This window comes from Primulina tabacum, chromosome 10, assembly GCF_025594145.1.
Source record: "Primulina tabacum isolate GXHZ01 chromosome 10, ASM2559414v2, whole genome shotgun sequence".
NCBI classification, from domain to species: Eukaryota; Viridiplantae; Streptophyta; class Magnoliopsida; order Lamiales; family Gesneriaceae; genus Primulina; species Primulina tabacum.
The window spans coordinates 12,045,616-12,066,165 of record NC_134559.1 but is presented as its reverse complement, the minus strand read 5'-3'; the positions used below and the strand labels follow the sequence as shown (position 1 = coordinate 12,066,165).

The 20,550-nt window shown below is 34.3% G+C and overlaps 1 protein-coding gene across 1 annotated transcript; it reads left to right on the top strand.

Moving 5' to 3' along the window:
• Nucleotides 1–1,647: 1,647 nt before the first annotated feature.
• LOC142505448 (transcription factor bHLH35-like) lies at nucleotides 1,648–18,448 on the top strand. The gene is made up of 5 exons (XM_075618431.1): nucleotides 1,648–1,812; nucleotides 1,906–2,065; nucleotides 2,636–2,860; nucleotides 3,287–3,457; nucleotides 18,233–18,448. The coding sequence occupies exons 1-5, from the start codon at nucleotides 1,739–1,741 to the stop codon at nucleotides 18,320–18,322; spliced, it is 720 nt and encodes a 239-aa protein (XP_075474546.1). The 5' UTR covers nucleotides 1,648–1,738; the 3' UTR covers nucleotides 18,323–18,448.
• Nucleotides 18,449–20,550: the final 2,102 nt, after the last annotated feature.

The window sequence follows — 20,550 nt, the reverse complement described above, 5'->3', positions numbered from 1 at the left end:
TCAAGTTTTTTTTAATAGCTTAGGCCATTATGTAACAATACATATACCAGAATCTAACGGAACGTTATGCTTTGTAACGCATTTTATTACTTAAATTAGTATTTTATACCAAAATTTTTGTAATTTGTGAAAAATATTTTCTAATGGGCAATTAAACCTACTTGTAGTTGAACGGAAGTTATGGGAAGCTGCGGGAAGTCTAATTTTTTTTGTAGAAAATTTACAAATTTAAATTGTTCGACTCTTTTCCTTTTTCACATTCGATGTATTTTTTATGACGATGAACCACAACCACTATCCATCGAATCTGTATTGGGTAAACCCCGTATATGTGCATTAGTGATTGCGGCTAGCTATACATCGGAATTCTTATTCGAGATGTCTTCTAACTTTGGACACTTCTTATCTTCAATTGTTTACAAAACATAATAGTAAGAAAAAAGTCCTAGATTTGAGCATACCATATATATAGTACCACATTTCACATTTGTTCAGGGATGAATGCATTCCAATATCATGAATAAAACATCTCATTTAAAATTATTTTGAAATCTCTTATTTAAAAAAACGTCCCAAAAATTAACTATGAATTTTGAAGGGTCAGAAACCCAAGCACAGATCCATGCCACCCTTTTATGCTAGGTCCGGCACAGAACCTTGTTTTAACAACAACTGCCTGGCCCCCACGAGATCGTGCTAGTTGTCAGATTTTTAAGAGATCTATAATTGTCTTTGTTAGGATAATGATCGAAACGTGATGATTTGGTTGTTGTATTGTTCAAAAATTTTGAGTTGTACATTGATTATCATCTACTGTAGTTTTTTGTAAAATGTCAAACGATCGGTCCTACAAGATTACTGCATGTTTAGAGTATGTGTGTGCTATATAGTAGCTTTTGGATTATCCATGGACCCAAGAACACTGTAACGACGTATATATGTAGATAATATTTGGGGATTTTATGTATAATAGTCCCAAATAAATTTTGTTTTGTAAAGATGAAATCCACGTCTATATGTGTTAACCTCCGATCATGGACGTAGCCAGAAAATATTTTGATCCTGGGCTGAATGAATCGATAATTTAATCGCGTGAAATTTCCAACCAGTAGGAGACTAGCAGTTTTCATTTTTGTTTTCATTTTGGGGAAAGATGGCTATGAAAGAAAACCCTCAGGAAATAGGCTAAAAATTGAGCTAAAAATTAAAAATACAAGGTTAAAATTTAAAAAAAAAAAAAAAAACTCAATCCATATTCCTAATTAGGCCCACAAATGTAGCCTGGGCTGGAGTCCACCCCAGCCCTTAGGGTGGCTCCGTCCCTGCCTCCGAAGAACCTCCGAAGTAGCATGCGAATCATTCTAACTATATAAACCACTGCGAAGTTTCAAATAATTGACTTGTCTTACTAAGCTGATTAGTGTTACGAGTACTTAGCCGTGTGTTATTGCTATCAATAAATAGGAGACAAAATATTGATATTAATAGTGTTTCCACACGAATATATATATATATACATATATACATATATACATATATATATATATATATATATATATATACGTGTTTAGTTTCATTTAAAAATTGGAAAATAAAATACTCCTATAAATACCCCCCACTTATATTCAAAGATTGCCACAAAAAATATTCCCAACACTCGTTCAATCATACAAGAAAGAAGCCTCACAAACTCTCCACTTTTCTTTCTCTTCAACTCCAAACACACACACAATTCAAAATGGAAAACTTTGATGATGAGCAATATAAACATTATTGGGAGAATATGTACCTTCAAAACGAAGAACTCGAAAGGTACGAGTATGATTTCGAACATATCTTGTTTTAGTTATATCAGACGTTATTTTCCCCGAAATATTGCTGATAAAACGATCCCATTGAATGCAGTTACTTCGATGAAGTGCTTTCTATGTACTATGACTCGAGCTCGCCGGACGGAATTCACTCCTCCTTGGCTTCAAAAAACATTGCTTCGGAAAGGAATAGGAGGAAGAAGCTCAACGAAAGGCTCTACGCGCTAAGATCAGTGGTCCCTAATATAACTAAGGTAATGTTAATTTATCATTAAAATATTATTAATGCGTAATTACTGCTCCAACTTGCAATTAAATTAGATTAAATTAATATATCCACAATTAATTAATTATAATTTCGAGTGAAGCATTTATAGCTGTTCAAATCTTTTATCATCAATGGTATTTTATATGCTATATTCACCGTTGAAAATACATAAATAAATAAAGAGTAGGTTTCTTGTGAGACGGTCTCACGAATCTTTATCTATGAGACGGTCAATCCTACCGATATTCACAATAAAAAATAATAATCTTAGCATAAAAAGTAATATTTTTTCATGGATGACCCAAATAAGAGATTTGTCTCACAAAATACGACCCGTGAGACCGTCTCACATAAGTTTTTGCTATAAATAAATAAAGTAATCGGATCATAAAATTCACCCATAACATAAAAATTCGAAATATTTTAAATATTATATAATTGGGTATCAGTGTTTATCTACATTCACATTAAATATGAAATATCACAACAATATCTTAATTTAATTACTCCATTATAATTTAATTCAATCTTTATGATATGTGGGGATTTGTTGTAGATGGACAAAGCATCAATTATCAAAGATGCAATTGAGTATATCCAAACACTACATGAAGAAGAAAGAATACTCCAAGCTGAGATTTCAGAGATAGAAAATGGGAAATCATCAAATAGCCCAAGTTGTGATTTTGATCAAGAATTTTGTTCAAAGGCAAAGAGATCAAAAATAGACCAATATGACCATGGGTCAACATTCAAATCATTTCCTCTTGAAGTTCTTGAGGTAGGTTTTATGATTTCATCTTTTAATTCTTATATACGATATCAGATGTTAATGTTACCCCTATTTTTATTCCCACAATTAAGTTGTAAGACACAATTATTGGAATCATCTAGGAGATTGATCACAGTGTCAGGTGGTACGTTTGGGTTTTTGTACAATTTAAAATATTTGAGTTGTATCGTTATTATCATCTATAACTTTCAGTACAACAATCTATTTTTCAATTATGATTATAAATTATCAAGTTAAGAATCCACATATTTGTGCAGTTTTCTTCACTTTTAATACGATATACTACATATATTTTTATTTGTGATGTGTAATGGAGTGTGAATAAAGGTAATTTATTCAAATTTTTGCATTTAGTGAAATATTTATTTATTTTAAACTTTGATTTAATTTTTACCAAAAAATTGAGTGTTGCAGTTGAGGGTATCGAGCATGGGAGAAAAGACAGTTGTAGTAAGCTTGACATGCAATAAAAGAACAGACACCATTGTAAAGCTTTGTGAGATGTTCGAATCACTGAAACTCAAAATTATTACAGCCAATATCACTGCTTTTTCAGGAAGGCTATTGAAGACTCTATTCATTGAGGTACTTATACTTTTTTTCACTTTGTAAAAAAAGTATATATATTTTAATTTTATTCAATATTCTCTATATGTTCCACAAAAATATGATAGTTTTTTGTTTTAATTGAATGCATATTATTTACAATTTCATAAGTAAAAAAATTTGATTTACCATGGTGGATGTTTAAAAATACATCACATTTGAGTTATATTGATATCTAATCGACATACGTATGTATATACATCTAAATATCAGTTTCAAACATGTATTTTTAATTTCAAAGCTTACGCTCGACGATGAGTTAAAATATGAGCAAATTTCAAATAAATCATCAAACTCTAGTTTCATTTAGAGTTTTTTCACTTGTCCATCAAAAGTTAGTTTAAGCCCCTTAGTATATTTAATTTTTTTTCAAAATCATCGTTGAACCACTTTTTCATTACGTGACGTTATACATATCGAGTCTGCCCAAAAGCCTAGGGCTATGCAAGGGTTCCAGCATATATACCATGAATTAAGTGTTTTTTTAGCCATCGTGTTTCCGTATAATAAAATAAATTTTTTACTTTTTTGACCGGAATATTTCGGGTTATATCCACCAGATTTTACATATTGTTCCTTACAACCTAACAACGCAACTAGGGGTGGGAAAAAATACCGAAATACCGAAAAATCGTATCGAAAAAAATACCAAACTTACCGAAAAAATCGGTATACCGAACATTTCGGTACGGTATTATTATTTTTTAAATTTAAGTTCGGTATACCGAAAAATGTCGGTGTCGGTACGGTACCGGTATGAACTTTTTTCATACCGAAAATTCGGTATACCGAATGTGCGGTATACCGAAATTTCGGTATCGGTATCGGTATGGAAAAATTCCATACCGATATTTTTGGTACGGTATACGGTACCGTAGTTCGGTATACCGTACCGTACCCACCCCTAAACGCAACACATGGTTCCTGATGTAGATCTCTTTATCAAAACTTAGCATTACCATGTATCATTTCTTACCTCATATTGTATAGTAAAAAAGTTTAATTTGAAAATAACACATGAGAGGGCAATAAACATTGGTTCTTTTATTCAAACATACAACACATTATTACATAGTAATATCTTTTAGATGAGAAAAAATTTGTTTAGCTACATATAGTAGCTAGGAATACAACACACATAAATTTTAAAAAGAAATATCACAATTTATTTGAAAGAAAATGAAGAGGTTGAACGATATCTTTATCTTCTTTCTGCTTAGGTATTTATAGAAGCCTTGTTGGATTTAAAATTGAGAATTCAAATCTCGTGAATTATTCTGCCAGTTGTGACCGACATCATCCTGTGAGTGGTGATCCTTTAAACCACTAGTTAGTGACTTGTCTTTACAGATGCTTGAGTGGTCCATCTTCCACCAGTCAGTGAAATCGTTTTTTAGTGGTAGTCTATCCTCTAATAATAGAGTGGTTGGATCACATGTCTGTTTTATCTTTGTGGGGGTAATCTTCTGCTTTTGTATGGTCCCCGAGGAAATCGTGACTTGTGTGGTCCTTCACCACTTGTACTTATCTCTGTATTTCGCTTTCGATTAGATGTTGGCCGAAAACCTTCTCTAAATTCAGGCTCCTTCTAGTTTGAGCATTCTAGGCAGATGCATTCTGACCATCTTCCCACATAGGCCATATATTGCAGAATTTCTTACAAGTTTCTTTACTTTTTGGTAGCTTGTTGTTATACAAAAGATTTTTTTTCTTTTCAAATATTTATTATGTAAAACTTATAGTTTTTCTTGTCATTGTATTTAACAGAAAAGATTCATTTACAGAATTCTAATAAACTTAAATAAAAACTTGATTTTGTCCATTTTTGTCAGACAGACTCATAGAACCCATGGTCTTTTGGTAAAGATTTCCTCTTCAGTTAATGAAACAACAATGGTTGTTTATTCTGTTGGAAGATCTTTGATAAATTTTTCAATATTTGGATTTGGCCCCTTACCTTGATAAAATGAAAGGCTTCGCGTGAGTCTTTTCTGGCTGGTTTTTGTGCTGGACTAAAAAAATTGATGTGGTATAAATTGAGGCAAGATCCCCGAATTCATACTATGCCTTGAATTTTTTTGAATATGAATTTGATTTCATCCATACCCTGGGATATTTTTTTCTTCTACATCAACCCAAATTGTGGCTGAGTTAATGATTATTCTTTTCTGCAATTTCTCTTAGTTCTGTTGATATATCTGAAATAGAGAAACTGTATATTTATTAATATCAATCTTAGATTTACCCCTGTCTGTATAATATCTAAGGTTGATATCTCCTTATTCAATCCTCGAAGTGGAGGGTTGACTTAAAGAATCGAGATAAGGATCTGGAGTTTCATTTTTTTTTTTGGCTGACTCATCTAGAGATGATCTCGACTTAACGTTTGTGCTATGGTACTTGAATTCCTTGCTACATGTATAGAGTCATGTATTAAAAAAAATATAAATTGGGAAACCAGTGGCTTCTCAACGTCTTGGAGGATAGACTTTTGCATTACAGACCATAGCTGTGTATAAGCTTGTAAATATCTTGTAATTCGATCATAGCTAATTTTCTTATCGGCTTAATGTAGCCTATCCACAACTGCTGCATTTAAGTCAAGCTTGTTAAACTCGCTTTGAAACATTTCAAGGTGTTCCCTCAAATGTCTCTGTATTTTTATGATGACACCGATATCACCATTGTTCATCTCTTGTTAAAAAATCTGTAAGTATATTTTCATGAGATTTAATAATAATAATATCAAAAGTATAATATCAAAAGTATTAAAACACTATCAATATAGAAAAACATGAATTTGAAACAATACTTAAATATATTATCCATCTTTCTTTGAAATATTTAGGATGAATTAGTCAATTATATTGGTAAGACTTCCCTCATATGGTATCTTTGTGGTGTGGCATCCGAATCTGATAGAAACAAGACGTACCATGAAATTTAGAGAATATTTTGGTTTTATGTCTACAACTGATTAAATGTTCTCTACTAAGTATAAAATAACCATCAAACTCCAGAATCTTATTAATTTATTGGTAATTAATAACTAATATTAGTTTATTTCTTTTTATATAAGATGATTTCTTAGAAGACAACATAAACTATTATATGGTGAAATTCCTGCTTTGATTAAACCAAGGTCCAGATATTCCTTTATTATAATATGCATATCCATTTAATCAACTATATTTATCTAGATAAGTTTGCATCTAACAAACTCATACTCTTTGTCTTCCTTGATTTTAAGGTTGGCTATGAGTTGATTTTTATTCCAGCATGCCAATGAATTTTCATTTTAATTTTCTTTGATAATTTTTTTGACATCTTCAAGGGATACATTTGAATCAAACTCTACATCTTTTTGACGTAAAACTATCTTCAAAAATTTTATTTTTTCTAGTCGGACATTTTGATCAGCTCTTAATTTGAACATTGTTTCTCCAAACCGTATAGAATCGTTTATTTTTATGTTCAGAAGTTTTCCTTCATCAACACGCTTGCTTTAAATTGGATTGAAATTTTTCAATAAAATGTATCTCTGAGTCTCTGGACTATGATTTTATGATCACATTATGTTGTGAACACTAATTTTTTAGCCTCATTTTCTTGTGTATAAGATTTAAATATTTGTAAGCAATCATTTCCAAACAAAATGTCTGCTCCTATATCATGAAAATAAATGGATAGTGTCTTTACCTTGTACCAAGGTTTTTGTCCAGCACCTCTGATTAATATCTATGTCATCTTAATCCCTTTACATAAGATTAAGATTCGTTTAGAGAAATATCTTCCAACGATCTGAGGTAATTTTTCTTCCAAATTTTTGGAAAATCTCTTTTCTTTTTTGTGTTGTACATATTTCATCTCCTAAATCAATATAAGCAGCAAAATATTCTACTTTATATTGTTCATATAACATCCCTACTAGGATGAATATCGAGAATGAGCTCGTGGTAATTAGATTTTTTACATTCTATCATCTGCCATAAATTCCATTCAATTATCTAGTCGTTTCAAAGATTTGTGTTCCTCAAAACTCTAGCCCAAGAACCAATTGATCTGGTTCTTTTCTCGAGATTTCTTTGATGTGAACTTCCAATTATCCGATATTGATATTTCCTTGGTAAGCTCTTATCATAGGTTGCTCTAAATAATATATGGTATTACAAACAAATTGATTTCTTTGTTTTGTAATATTATATGCTATTTTGACTTCTCTCACTCTTGTGGACATCGAAGTTTTCCTATCATTGAAAAGCTTTTTATTATCTATTGAACTTCCTGGACAAGTGTTTTTCCCCACCTATGATTTGTTATCCTATCAGAGAATCTTCGATATCTAATATCTATGTATGCTAGAATTTTTTCTCATGATCTTTTGGACCATGTTATGAGATATTGTTGTCCGGCTAAAGAAACCATATAAAGTCTTCATGTGTTTCATATCAAAACACCTCGTCTTTGGTCAGATTCTGATTTTGATGCATCAAATTCTTCTTGAGTTAAGACTTCTTCTTCTTCTTCATATATACTCTCGTCTGAAGGAATATCTTAAAAATAGTATATTTGAATAGGATCTTGGTGATAAGACACTTCTTCAATATATGGAGTTGGTTCGAAGCGTTTTATTCCCTTTATGTAATTTTCTAGACAGTTGGTCGAAATATGACATCTTAATTCACATGTCCAGAAATTACAATCTTTAAAACTTTCATTAACTCGCGTTTGAGTTCTTCTAATATTTTATTTGTCGATGTTCGTCCTGTGCTTCGGGATGATTTTGGTGCTTGGGATGATATCCTACTTCTTGATGGTCCATTTCTCTGCTCAGATTTTGTAAGATCTGACATTTTGTCTATGTCACGCCCCGAAACTCGGGATTTGACACCGGCGTCGTTTAACAATCACACAATTGAAACAACCAGCCTCGTAGCATAGTATAAACCGAAATTCCAGTTTATTAATCATAATCTCAAAAACCAAAGTCTTTACAACTGAAATAACTAATGAAATAAATGCGGAAACGTTTTTACATAAAACTTGAGTACCAAAATTCAGAAACCTCTTTACTAGCAACTCTCGAGATTAAAACAATTCACCAGCCCCAAAATTGTTCCGATTCTTCTTCTTCAATCTGCTCTTCGGATTTATATGGGAAGGTTGCAAGGGGTGAGTATTTTGGGAAATACTCAGCAAGTGGCGGCCGTTCGAGTACAACAAAACAACATGCAAATTTCGAAATATACATACCATGCAAACATAATTCTTATCACGTGCGCATCATTAACCCGACACTGAGATTCATCTACTTTCAATGGTTTACTGATATCAGTCCCTAATTTTTACTCCTCTAAGGGGACGAGGCCGTATAGCGGTTATCTCCCCCACCGCGTAAGGGTACGTATGGTTGGGATTCCCACCCATATCAAGTTGAATTCTCACAGTGTCAAAACATTTGTTCATGCAAAATATCGTAACCAGAAGGGTGTAGAAGTAGAATTGTACTCGCCCGAATTTTTATAAAACCGAAAATATATGCATCGAAATTCAATAATTTAAAACAAGCCCACTTACCTTAAATTCTTGATGAAAAACGTAAAAAGGCTAGGGTTCTTCGAAATTCCTACTTCACTGGTTGGACGGCGGCAGGGCTTCGCTGCGCTCGAAACTTCCTAAGGAGACTAGAGCACAAATTTTCGAAAATTTGGTGTGATATGTGGTGTGATTTTCGAGTCTACAGGGCCCTCCTATTTATAGGGGTTGGCTGCTATCGTGATCGAGTGATATCGCGTTTGAATCTGAATCAAATCTTTATCGAGAATCGTGATCTATCCGTGATATAAATTCGAACTCTAAATCTTTTATCTCTCAATTTTCGAAATTCTCAAATATATACACTGTAAATTTCGAATTCTAGGGATTTTATTATCCTTTGCCTGATTTTTATCCCGGTATCTCCATATCAACTCAAATCTTAGGCATTTATCTGCGAAATTTCAAATAATAATATACACGATATTATTATTCACTCAATCTTGGTAAAATCTTACAAATCTCACATCCTCAAATGAGATAAATCCTGGTATCCAAAATATACTATCGTGATAAAACTTAAATGATAAAACTTAAAATTCTTGGATTTTACATCCCTCCCTCCTTATGGGAAGTTTCGTCCTCGAAACTTGGGTTGGCTTGGTCTCCGAAGAGGTACGGGTATTGGTCCCTCATCCTTTCTTCTAGCTCCTACGTGGCTTCTCTTTCCATGTGGTTAGACCATTGTACCTTGACGTAGGGAATGATACGTCGCCTTAGTACTTGGTCCTTGGTGTCCACAATTCTGATGGGAACTTCTTCGTACTTCAGCTCTTCTCCCAAGTTACTTTCGATCATGAGCGGTTCTGCTTCCAACACGTGGCTTGGGTCCGAGATGTATTTCCGTAGTTGGGACACGTGGAAAACGTTGTGAATTCTAGGCATGTTTGGTGGCAGCGCCAATCTGTATGCTAATGTACCCACTTTTTCCAAAATCTCAAAGGGTCCCACATAACGAGGGTTCAGCTTCCCGGCTTTACTGAATTGGACCACTCCTTTCATAGGCGAGACTTTTACGTAGGCCTTCTCGCCGATATTGAATTCCACTGGCCTTCTTTTCAGATCCGCCCAACTCTTTTGTCGATCTTGAGCTGCCTTGAGTTTCTCTCGGACTACTGTAACCTTGCCTATTGTTATCTGTACGAGTTCGGGTCCTACTATTGCTTTTTCTCCCACTTCATCCCAATATAAGGGTAATCGGCATTTTCTCCCATACAGGGCTTCGTATGGAGCCATCCCAATACTGCTGTGATAGCTGTTATTATAAGCAAACTCGATCAATGGTAGATGATTGCTCCAATTGCTACTGAATTCTAGAGCGCAGGCTCGCAGCATGTCTTCCAGGGTTTGAATTGTTCTATCAGTTTGGCCATCGGTTTGTGGGTGATAGGCCGTACTAAGAGTCACTTTAGTTCCCATGGCCCCCTGAAAGCTCTTCCAAAAACGTGAGACGAATCTTGGGTCTCTATCAGACAGGATGCTCACTGGTACTCCATGAATTCGTACAATATTATCCATATACAGTGTAGCCAACTTGTCCAGATTATAGTTCATACGGACGGGTAGGAAGTGTGCAGATTTTGTAAGTCTATCTACAATTACTCATATTCCGTCTTGACCTTGCCTCGACTTTGGTAACCCCACCACAAAGTCCATGGAGATGTGTTCCCACTTCCACTCAGGTATCTCCAACGGTTGCAATAATCCTCCAGGTTGTTGGTGCTCTGCTTTGACCTGTTGACACACTTGGCATTTAGAGACAAATTCTGCCACGTCTCTTTTCATTCCATTCCACCAAAAATTGCTTTTAAGATCTCTGTACATCTTCGTACTCCCTGGATGGACTGAAAACTTGGATTTGTGTGCTTCTGACAGTATTTCTTGGCGAAGGTTATCGCATTCTGGTACACACAGTCGCCCTTTCATCCACAGGACTCCTTTGTCATCAGTTTGTAGATCTTGAGACTTCCCGCTTTCGACTTGTCCCCTAAGTTTCTTTAGCTCAGGGTCTCGATCCTGGTTTAACTTGACGGTCTCTTGCAGACATGGTCTCGCGGAGAGTGAAGCCAGAGTAATTTTGCTCTCATTTTTCCGACTTAGAGCATCGGCCACCTTGTTCGCTTTACCCGGGTGGTAACTGATTGTCAGGTCGTAATCCTTCAGGAGTTTGATCCACCGTCTTTGCCTCATGTTAAGTTTCTTTTGGGTGAACAGATATTTGAGGCTCTAGTGATCTGTGAAAATTTCGCACTTGGCGCCATAGAGATAGTGCCTCCAAATTTTTAAGGCAAATACAACTGCTGCTAGCTCCAGATCATGCGTAGGGTAGTTCTGCTCGTGCGGTTTCAACTGCCTTGATGCGTAGGCTATTACTCTTCCCTCTTGCATGAGTACGCATCACAAACCTTCCTTAGATGCGTCGCTGTAGATGGTGAATTCCTTATCTTCAGTGGGTAAGATTAGTACTGGCGTGGATGCGAGCTTTTCTTTTAACATCTGAAAACTTTTCTCGCAACCTTCGTCCCAGACGAACTTGGAATTCTTCTGAATGAGTTTAGTCAGTGGTATGGCGATTGAGGAAAAACCTTCGACAAACTTTCTGTAATAACCTGCCAGTCCAAGAAAGCTCCTGATGTCTGTGGCGTTCTTAGGTTTTGGCCACTCTGTAATTGCCTCGACTTTCTTGGGATCCACTGATACTCCTGCTTCAGAGATTACGTGTCCTAAAAAGGATACACTCTTTAACCAGAACTCACATTTCTTAAACTTAGCGTAGAGTTCCTTCTCTCTCAAGGTCTGAAGTGCAATGCGGAGATGCTCTTCATGATCATGTTCGTTGGAAGAATAGACGAGGATGTCGTCAATAAATACTATTATGAACTGATCCAGGAATGGCTTGAAAACTCTGTTCATTAGGTCCATGAAGGCTGCAGGCGCGTTGGTCAGTCCAAAAGGCATCACTATGAACTCATAATACTCATATCTTGTCCGAAAAGCTGTTTTGAGAATATCTTCAGCCTTGACCTTCCATTGGTAGTAGCATCTTCTCAGGTCAAGCTTGGAAAATGTTGTAACTTCTTTAAGTTGATCGAAAAGAATCGTCTGTCATTGGAAGAAGATATTTATTCTCGATTGTGATCTTATTGAGTTCTCTATAATCTATACACAATCTCATACTTCTGTCTTCCTTATTCACAATCAGTACTGGAGTTCCTTATGGAGACGTACCCAGTTGAAATTGCTTCTTGTCTGGCAATTCTTGGAGTTGTTCCTTTGGCTCTTGGAGTTAAGTTGGCGTCATTCGGTAAGGTGCTTTCGAAATTGGTGCTGCACCAGGGACCAGATTAATTTCGGACTCAACTTCGCGGTCCGGGACTATCCCTGGGAGTTCTTCTAGAAAAACGTTTGGAAATTCTCGCATTATTAGGGTATCTTCCAGCTTGAGCTCAATTTTTTTCCTGCAGTTCGTTCACCATTGCTAGGTAAACCTTTTTTTTTATGCCTGATTTAATGGCTTTCCAAGTCTGGGAAGCAGAAAGAATGTATTTATGTCTCTTGGCATTGCCATGATACCTTATTTCTTCTTGGTTCGCGTTTCGGAGTTTGAAATTTTATTTTTTTTTTTACTCCGGCAATCTGCTATTGCACTGCTCTTAGATAACCAATCCATCCATATGATGACGTCGAAATCTTACCAAAGTGCTTTGAATCAAGTCGGCACTGAATATATACGAATAGATGATGATTTTATTCTATCTTGAAATTATCACGATTACTATCTCAAAACTAAAAACCCATATAAAATCTTGGAACTTAATTCAATTTCAATCTATACCCTATTGATTTAAATCCCAAAAATTATAACTCAGTCGTCAGAAAATAAAATCTTATTCAACCTTGTATAAATGAAATTAATCATCAATTAATGCTTTTGTTAAATCTTACTTGCACTAAACCTTACTTTCCTCAATATCCAGCAATAATCTCATAACTTATTTTATTCATATAAGATCGTAATCTACGAGTTATCCCAAAATAATATAAATTACTTAAACCTTAAGATATTGTTTCTCAACTTCTTTTTAGACAAGGTAACCCAAAATTATACATATTTAAAGTTAACGCTTAGCATTCTTTAAGAACCCAAATTAATGTTTACACATTTAACTATTGCCCAAAATCAAGTTCCATATTGGAATATCCAGAACTTATTATAACTCTTATCTCAGATTTTCACATACTAGTTTTTTTTTTCCATAAATAATTTATTGTCCCCAAATCAAATATTTCACCTTAAATCAGAAGCTTAAGTCAACTTATCTCAGATAAGTACAATCCCAACAATATAGGTCAATATTAATTGTTTCCTTAATAAAATTCCATAAAAATCCGATAAGCACTACAAGAAACGCGTTTAACGAGATTTTTCGAGATATTTTCCAAAAATGGAAAGTCTAGAGATAAACATATGAATTGAAAGAATTCGTCGAGAGGGTTTCAGAACAGTTGACAGAACCGAATTCGGAGTTTCCTACAAAAAAAAATCGAAGGACGTATGTTGGCGGGTTGACTCGCTGACTCGGCCAGGTTGACTCGTCGGAGTATGGTCGAAGCAAATGCTTATGACGGCGAAGGGGTCAGGATCACAAAACCGGTGGTGGCACGGCAGGAATCGGTAGGAAAACTATCTAATTTGGCGGGGAACTCGCGCAACTCGGTTAACTCAATGAAATTGGGCGTTTCCGATTGGGTGATCCGAACTCAAAATTGATTGTTGGTAAAAGTTACCCATGGATCATAGATTGGTTGGCTATAAGAAATTGAAAATCGGAGTAGGATTGGTAGGGTAATTGGACAAAATAATTTTCGGGTTAGGGTTCATACGCCAAATTCGTAGATCTGAAATTCCCGTTTCATCCGAACGCGAAATATGAAATTGTTTGAGGGCTTTTGTTCGTCTCATCGAGGCGGTTCTAGATCTGGTCTCCGATTAAAGAAACACTACCGGAAGCTGCCGGAATCGGCGAAAAACGCGGCGGGGCGCGCAGGGGCTGTTTGGCCGAATTTTTTTTTTCGAAATTTGATTTTTTTTTTTGAAACTCGATTTTTCCCACTCGGATTATGAATCTGGCGGCTCTGATACCACTAAAATGTCACGCCCCAAAACTCGGGATTTGACACCGGCGTCGTTTAACAATCACACAATTGAAACAACCAGCCTCGTAGCATAGTATAAACCGAAATACCAGTTTATTAATCATAATCTCAAAAACCAAAGTCTTTACAACTGAAATAACTAATGAAATAAATGCGGAAACGTTTTTACATAAAACTTGAGTACCAAAATTCAGAAATCTCTTTACTAGCAACTCTCGAGATTAAAACAATTCACCAGCCCCAAAATTGTTCCGATTCTTCTTCTTCAATCTGCTCTTCGAATTTATCTGGGAAGGTTGTAAGGGGTGAGTATTTTGGGAAATACTCAGCAAGTGGGGGCCGTTCGAGTACAACAAAACAACATGCAAATTTCGAAATATACATACCATGCAAACATAATTCTTATCACGTGCGCATCATTAACCCGACACTGAGATTCATCTACTTTCAATGGTTTACTGATATCATTCCCTAATTTTTACTTCTCTAAGGGTACGAGGCCGTATAGCGGTTATCTCCCCCACCGCGTAAGGGTACGTATGGTTGGGATTCTCACCCATATCAAGTTAAATTCTCACAGTGTCAAAACATTCGTCATGCAAAATATCGTAACCAGAAGGGTGTAGAAGAAGAATTGTACTCGCCCGAATTTTTATAAAACCGAAAATATATGCATCGAAATTCAATAATTTAAAACAAGCCCACTTACCTTAAATTCTTGATGAAAAACGTAAAAAGGCTAGGGTTCTTCGAAATTCCTACTTCACTGGTTGGACGGCGGCAGGGCTTCGCTGCGCTCGAAAATTCCTAAGGAGACTAGAGCACAAATTTTCGAAAATTTGGTGTGATATGTGGTGTGATTTTCGAGTCTACAGGACCCTCCTATTTATAGGGGTTGGCTGCTATCGTGATCGAGTGATATCGCGTTTGAATCTGAATCAAATCTTTATCGAGAATCGTGATCTATCCGTGATATAAATTCGAACTCTAAATCTTTTATCTCTCAATTTTCGAAATTCTCAAATATATACACTGTAAATTTCGAATTCTAGGGATTTTATTATCCTTTGCCTGATTTTTATCCCGGTATCTCCATATCAACTCAAATCTTAGGCATTTATCTGCGAAATTTCAAATAATAATATACACGATATTATTATTCACTCAATCTTGGTAAAATCTTACAAATCTCACATCCTCAAATGAGATAAATCCTGGTATCCAAAATATACTATCGTGATAAAACTTAAAATTCTTGGATTTTACAGTCTAGACCATACTATTCTTTGTTTCCAAGAAATAATTTCACTTCTAGCATAAGGATGAGATCTAAAGCTGTTACTTTTTCTGTCTTTGTGGCTTACTTCCAATGATTGTTGGAAGGTCATTTTCTTTACAACATAAAAGTGTATGCTTATTAATACCCTGTAATCGTTTGTGATTCTTTTGTAATGTTGATTTATGACATCATTCTCCGCCAATTTTCTTTTGAGAAAAGAAACCTTTCGTGCCAAAGTATCTGGATTGCCCGAGACATATTCTCTAATTAGCATTTCTCTCCAGAGGCTTGGAATTTTGGCGAAGAAAAGTTTCATTGCTATATTTTCTTCAACACCTAAATTCCATCTATATTTAGTGTATAACATAATATATTCATTCACTAGACATATGTCATGTAATTCAAGACTATGAAAAGCTTAAGTGTATTTCTTTTTCTTATATGTGTCTTGACTGTTAAAAAAGTCTATCCCTATAAATTAAGCTTTAAATAGGGTATTCATTATTCTGGCCATCTCAATGAGAGATTCTATAGCTAAGACTGACTCTTTGGTTTCTATAGAAGTCATGTCCCATACAATTTTAACTGATCCCATAAGACTCATTTTTAATAGTTTAATTAATCATTCTTTGTTGAGATCAATTGTTTCTGCTGCGATTCTCATAGCCAATATCCGATCACCTATGAGATCATATCTGTTTTTGAAGTCCAGTACATCAAGGTTAAGCATAACCTCATAAGGATGTATATGTTCCAAAACAGATTTCACATATGGTGTTTGATGCAAGGGAATTTGACTTCTCCTTGACCTGGTTCTTGCTGGGTGTATTTCTTCACAAACCTGGAAATCATTTCGGGTTCCTTCCATGTTTATGTCATAGGATCCCACACTTTCCCTTGGTGATTCTTGTATTCTGCTGAATAACGGTTGTTCAATATCTCCACTTGTATTCATTTTTAGATCTACAACTTTGAGATTTGCAAAGAACTCTGTAAGATCTTGTAAATCATCTAGACTAATCCTCTTTATAATTCTCATCATCTTAAATTCTTTTATGAGACAATTTTAATTAGATTGATAATTTTTTCTTCATCGATTAAAGGTTTTGATATTACTTTGGCTTTCCATTTTTGGTGTAATCAGGATTCAATACCAAAGGACAATAGTAATCTTCATTTTGAGATTCTTTTACTAGAAACTGGTTATTTTTCTAGAGTTTAAATTATTTTTTGAATATCCTTTAAATTTTCAAGAATTTCTTCTTCTTTTTAAAAAATTCCTTATGAGGTACATAGTATATCTTATTGCCATAATACCGCACCGTCTTTTATATATCTTTAAGATCTCTGGATGTTGTAGAAAAATCTAAGACTATTTCTAGTAACATATTACTTTGAATCAGCAATTTACTTTAGGATCCTGTTGAGTTTCTTTTTGCTCTTGATATCTAACATTAGTTAGATCTTCTTGTAAATATTCCAGAAATATTGAAATAATTTTTGTAATTATTTAATCTCGAACCTAGGTTTCAGATCCATAATTTTTATGAAATCTCCTCATCAAACATTTAATTACAAGTTAATAATATAATTATATGTTTAAAATAATGTTACCTCGGCTCTGATAACATTTGTGGCCCAATTATAAAATTAATGAAATTTTTTATCACTTTATCAAATTTGAAGAACTAAGATTTTAGGTAATAGAGAGTAAATATTAAATCGAAACTTGAAAGGAAGGTTTTTCCATAATTTACCATTAAAATATTACAAAACTATTTTATGTATCGTATCTTAAAATTAACCATATAATATTGGAAATTTGAGCTGAAAAATCAATATTCAATATAAAATAATAATAGCATTTTGAAAGAGCTTCTTATTACACGTGTGGACTTTATATTGCCTAAGCATATAAAAACATATATTTTGTGTTGAATAAAAATTCGTGACTAAATATTTTTTTCTATTTCGAGAAAGACGAAATAACCCACTATAGATGGACAATCATTGATATATGGATTTTATTAAATATTACGGGGAACAGGTTTTTTACATAAAATAAAATGAGGGGTCCAATTAAAATATACTTTAATAAAGTCTCAAATTATTAAATCTTTTATCATAATCGCTAACTTTTTATATTATAATATAATATATTATATAAATACGTGTGTGTGTGTGTGTGATCTTAATCTTTGAAAAAGTGTGATATTTTGTTTTAAATAATTGAGTATTTTTTTAAAAAAAAAAATTCCTCCAAAAATGGGGAATAGTGAAATTGCAGTACAATGTACGACCAATCATATATTTATTTTTAATCTTAGAACTTCTCTATCTCATCTTGTCTTAAGTTTCGTTTAACCAAATATTAAAAAGATAAATAATAAATAAATATATATATAATTTATGGGAAAAACACCTTTTCAGTGGACCCGATTCTTAATTGACGAGAAAAAAAATAAAGGGAATTGTTTTGAGTTATTGTGTAATTCAATTTTATTTATGTTTTACACTTTTTTGCACTTGCTCAATTAATATTTGTTGCTAAGATTTTTTAGTATACATCTAACATTTATATGTTTGATTGAGTTTAATCCATCAATCGTATTTAATTTGTTATATTAAATATATGGTATTTTTATTATAAAATTTATTTATTTAATATGTTTATGGAAAAATATTAAAAAAAATTAAATTTTATTTTATATTTAATTTTTCAGGCTGATGAGGATGAAAAGGAGCTTTTGAGAGCAAAGATAGAAAGTGCCATTGCCACAATGAATGATCCAGACAGCCCTATGAGCAACTAATTATACAATAGATATTGTCGAATTTTTTTTTTTTTTAAAATGATTGTTTCACTTGCGTTTTCATCTTTTTACAATTTATGTCTTGAGCTCCTTTTATTTTTAAAATTAAATTATCTTTCGATTTTCTATGTTTTCTTTGTAATTTTCTCATATCTTTGGCTCCTATGCAACTCCGCAATTTGTTGTTATGTGATGTGTTGTGAATTTTCGTCGCGTCACAAAATCTTAACCATGAAGTTTTTGAGTCCACTTTTTTTAGGGATGTAATCGAGTCGAGCCGAGCCGAACTCTTGAATGTTTGAGCTTGGTTCGTTTATAATCGAGCCGAGCTCGAGCTTTATTTAACGAATATATGCATGGCTCACGAGCTTATTCAAGCCTTTATCGAGCCTAAACAAATTTAATAAATATGAATTATACATTTAAATTTTCATTAAATTAATTAAAAAGTAATTATATATATAGAAAAATATATTATTCTTATTAAAATTTGTAAATTTATTATAATAAATAAATTTAATAGATTTTTCTATATATTTCATAAATAATATGCAAAATTTATAAATCAAATATCAAAACTATTATTTTTTCATCTAAAAGATTACTCATGAACTTACCAACGAACATATTCACGAGCTAACGAGCCGAATACTGTAAAGCTTGAGTTTGGTTTGTTTATCTTAACGAGCCTCATTAAACGAGCTCAAACGAGCTTTTATCGAATCGAGCTTCGAATAGCTCACAAACGGTTTGGTTCGTTTACATCCCTAACCTTTTTATACAGAGTTAATTTTATTACCAAATAAATTTTGAATTCGCTGCCATCACAATTATAATTGGAAATGCAAAAATAAGTGGTACATAAGAAGAGTCATGTCAAAATTTCTCGACAAAATAGAGAACGTTATAAATATTAGTATTCCTCGAGTTCTAATTAATCCTAATAACATTAAGTCCCAATTATATAAAAAAGTAATATTATTGCCCGGGATGGTATTTGAGTTGATAGAGCAGATGTATATTTTATCGGGATGTTTGTGTTCGAATCATCATACATCTGCCTTCTCAGTGGAGCATGAATAGAGCTTTTCAAGCGCAGCTTACCTGATAAGCGTGGTTTGCAGGTTACTGCGTTGATATGTGGTTATCTAGAGTGCACCAAAGATGGCGGCGGTGGGTTTTTTAAACATGTAATTTTAGTGTTTTCATAACAATTCATGTTCGTAATATCATATACATTTTAAACATGTAATTTAGTATTCAGGGCGCTGCTAGGATCGCTAACTCGACCCGGGTGAAAAATGACTATTTTGCCCCTGAAACCCTAATTGACTATTTTACCCCTGGACCTCAAAATTTCAAACCGAAGACAACCAAACTCCTTAAAACACCTAAAAACATATATTTATAATTATTTCCTAGACTTAAGCTCGAGCATGTTCCGTAACCTTTACGATTCGTTTTAAAACTTGGACCGGGGTCCCGGTTTTAACCCGAATCAACCTGAAATATAACCAAACTTTCTCAAATTTTTATCACAACTTAATCACATCCTACCAGCCCCTAAAAAACACAATTACATCCCTTTTGATCCCCCTAAGCACGACTGCCCTTTGCTGGAATTTTCTGCCCTTTGCAACCTACAAACCCTAATGCACTAAGCCCTCGAAATTTTTATCCTAGACCTAACCAACTCGAACAAGGCTTGAACCAACGTTACCTCGGACCAAGATCAACATGTGGACTCCCTCCTGGACTAGCCCTACACACGCCTACTGCCCATGCATTCAGCAACACGTTAATCACCCGAAAACAAGTCAAAACCCGAATCGACCGACTCTTAGATTGTGACCAGCTGTGGTTGAGCCATCTTGGACCACGTCTCAGACCCCTTAGGGTCTGTACCGTGGCCTGGTTCAACCACCCTACAGCCGATCCTCTTCCCATAGCCCGATTTAACCCATGCACCAAAATAATCTTTAGGCACGATCGACTCTCACCAAGGCTCAACCAATTCTCGACTCCAGCCCCTTGACGCCTTAGCCCTCGATGTGTACAGCCCCCTAGGACCGTGATGTAGCAGCCCCTTACACAAACACAACAAGGACGTGAGTTATATACAAAAAGATATGCATATTTCATGTCCAAAACCGTATAAAACCGATGCACACGATAAATCTATGAATTACTCATGCAAACACACACAAATCAACATATAACAATGTGAA

Coding starts and splice junctions, on each gene's coding strand:
- LOC142505448 (XM_075618431.1), top strand. CDS start 1,739: ATGGAAAACTTTGATGATGAGCAATATAAACATTATTGGGAGAATATG. Junction 2,066..2,635: donor TGGTCCCTAATATAACTAAG/GTAATGTTAATT, acceptor GATTTGTTGTAG/ATGGACAAAGCATCAATTAT. Junction 2,861..3,286: donor TTCCTCTTGAAGTTCTTGAG/GTAGGTTTTATG, acceptor TGAGTGTTGCAG/TTGAGGGTATCGAGCATGGG.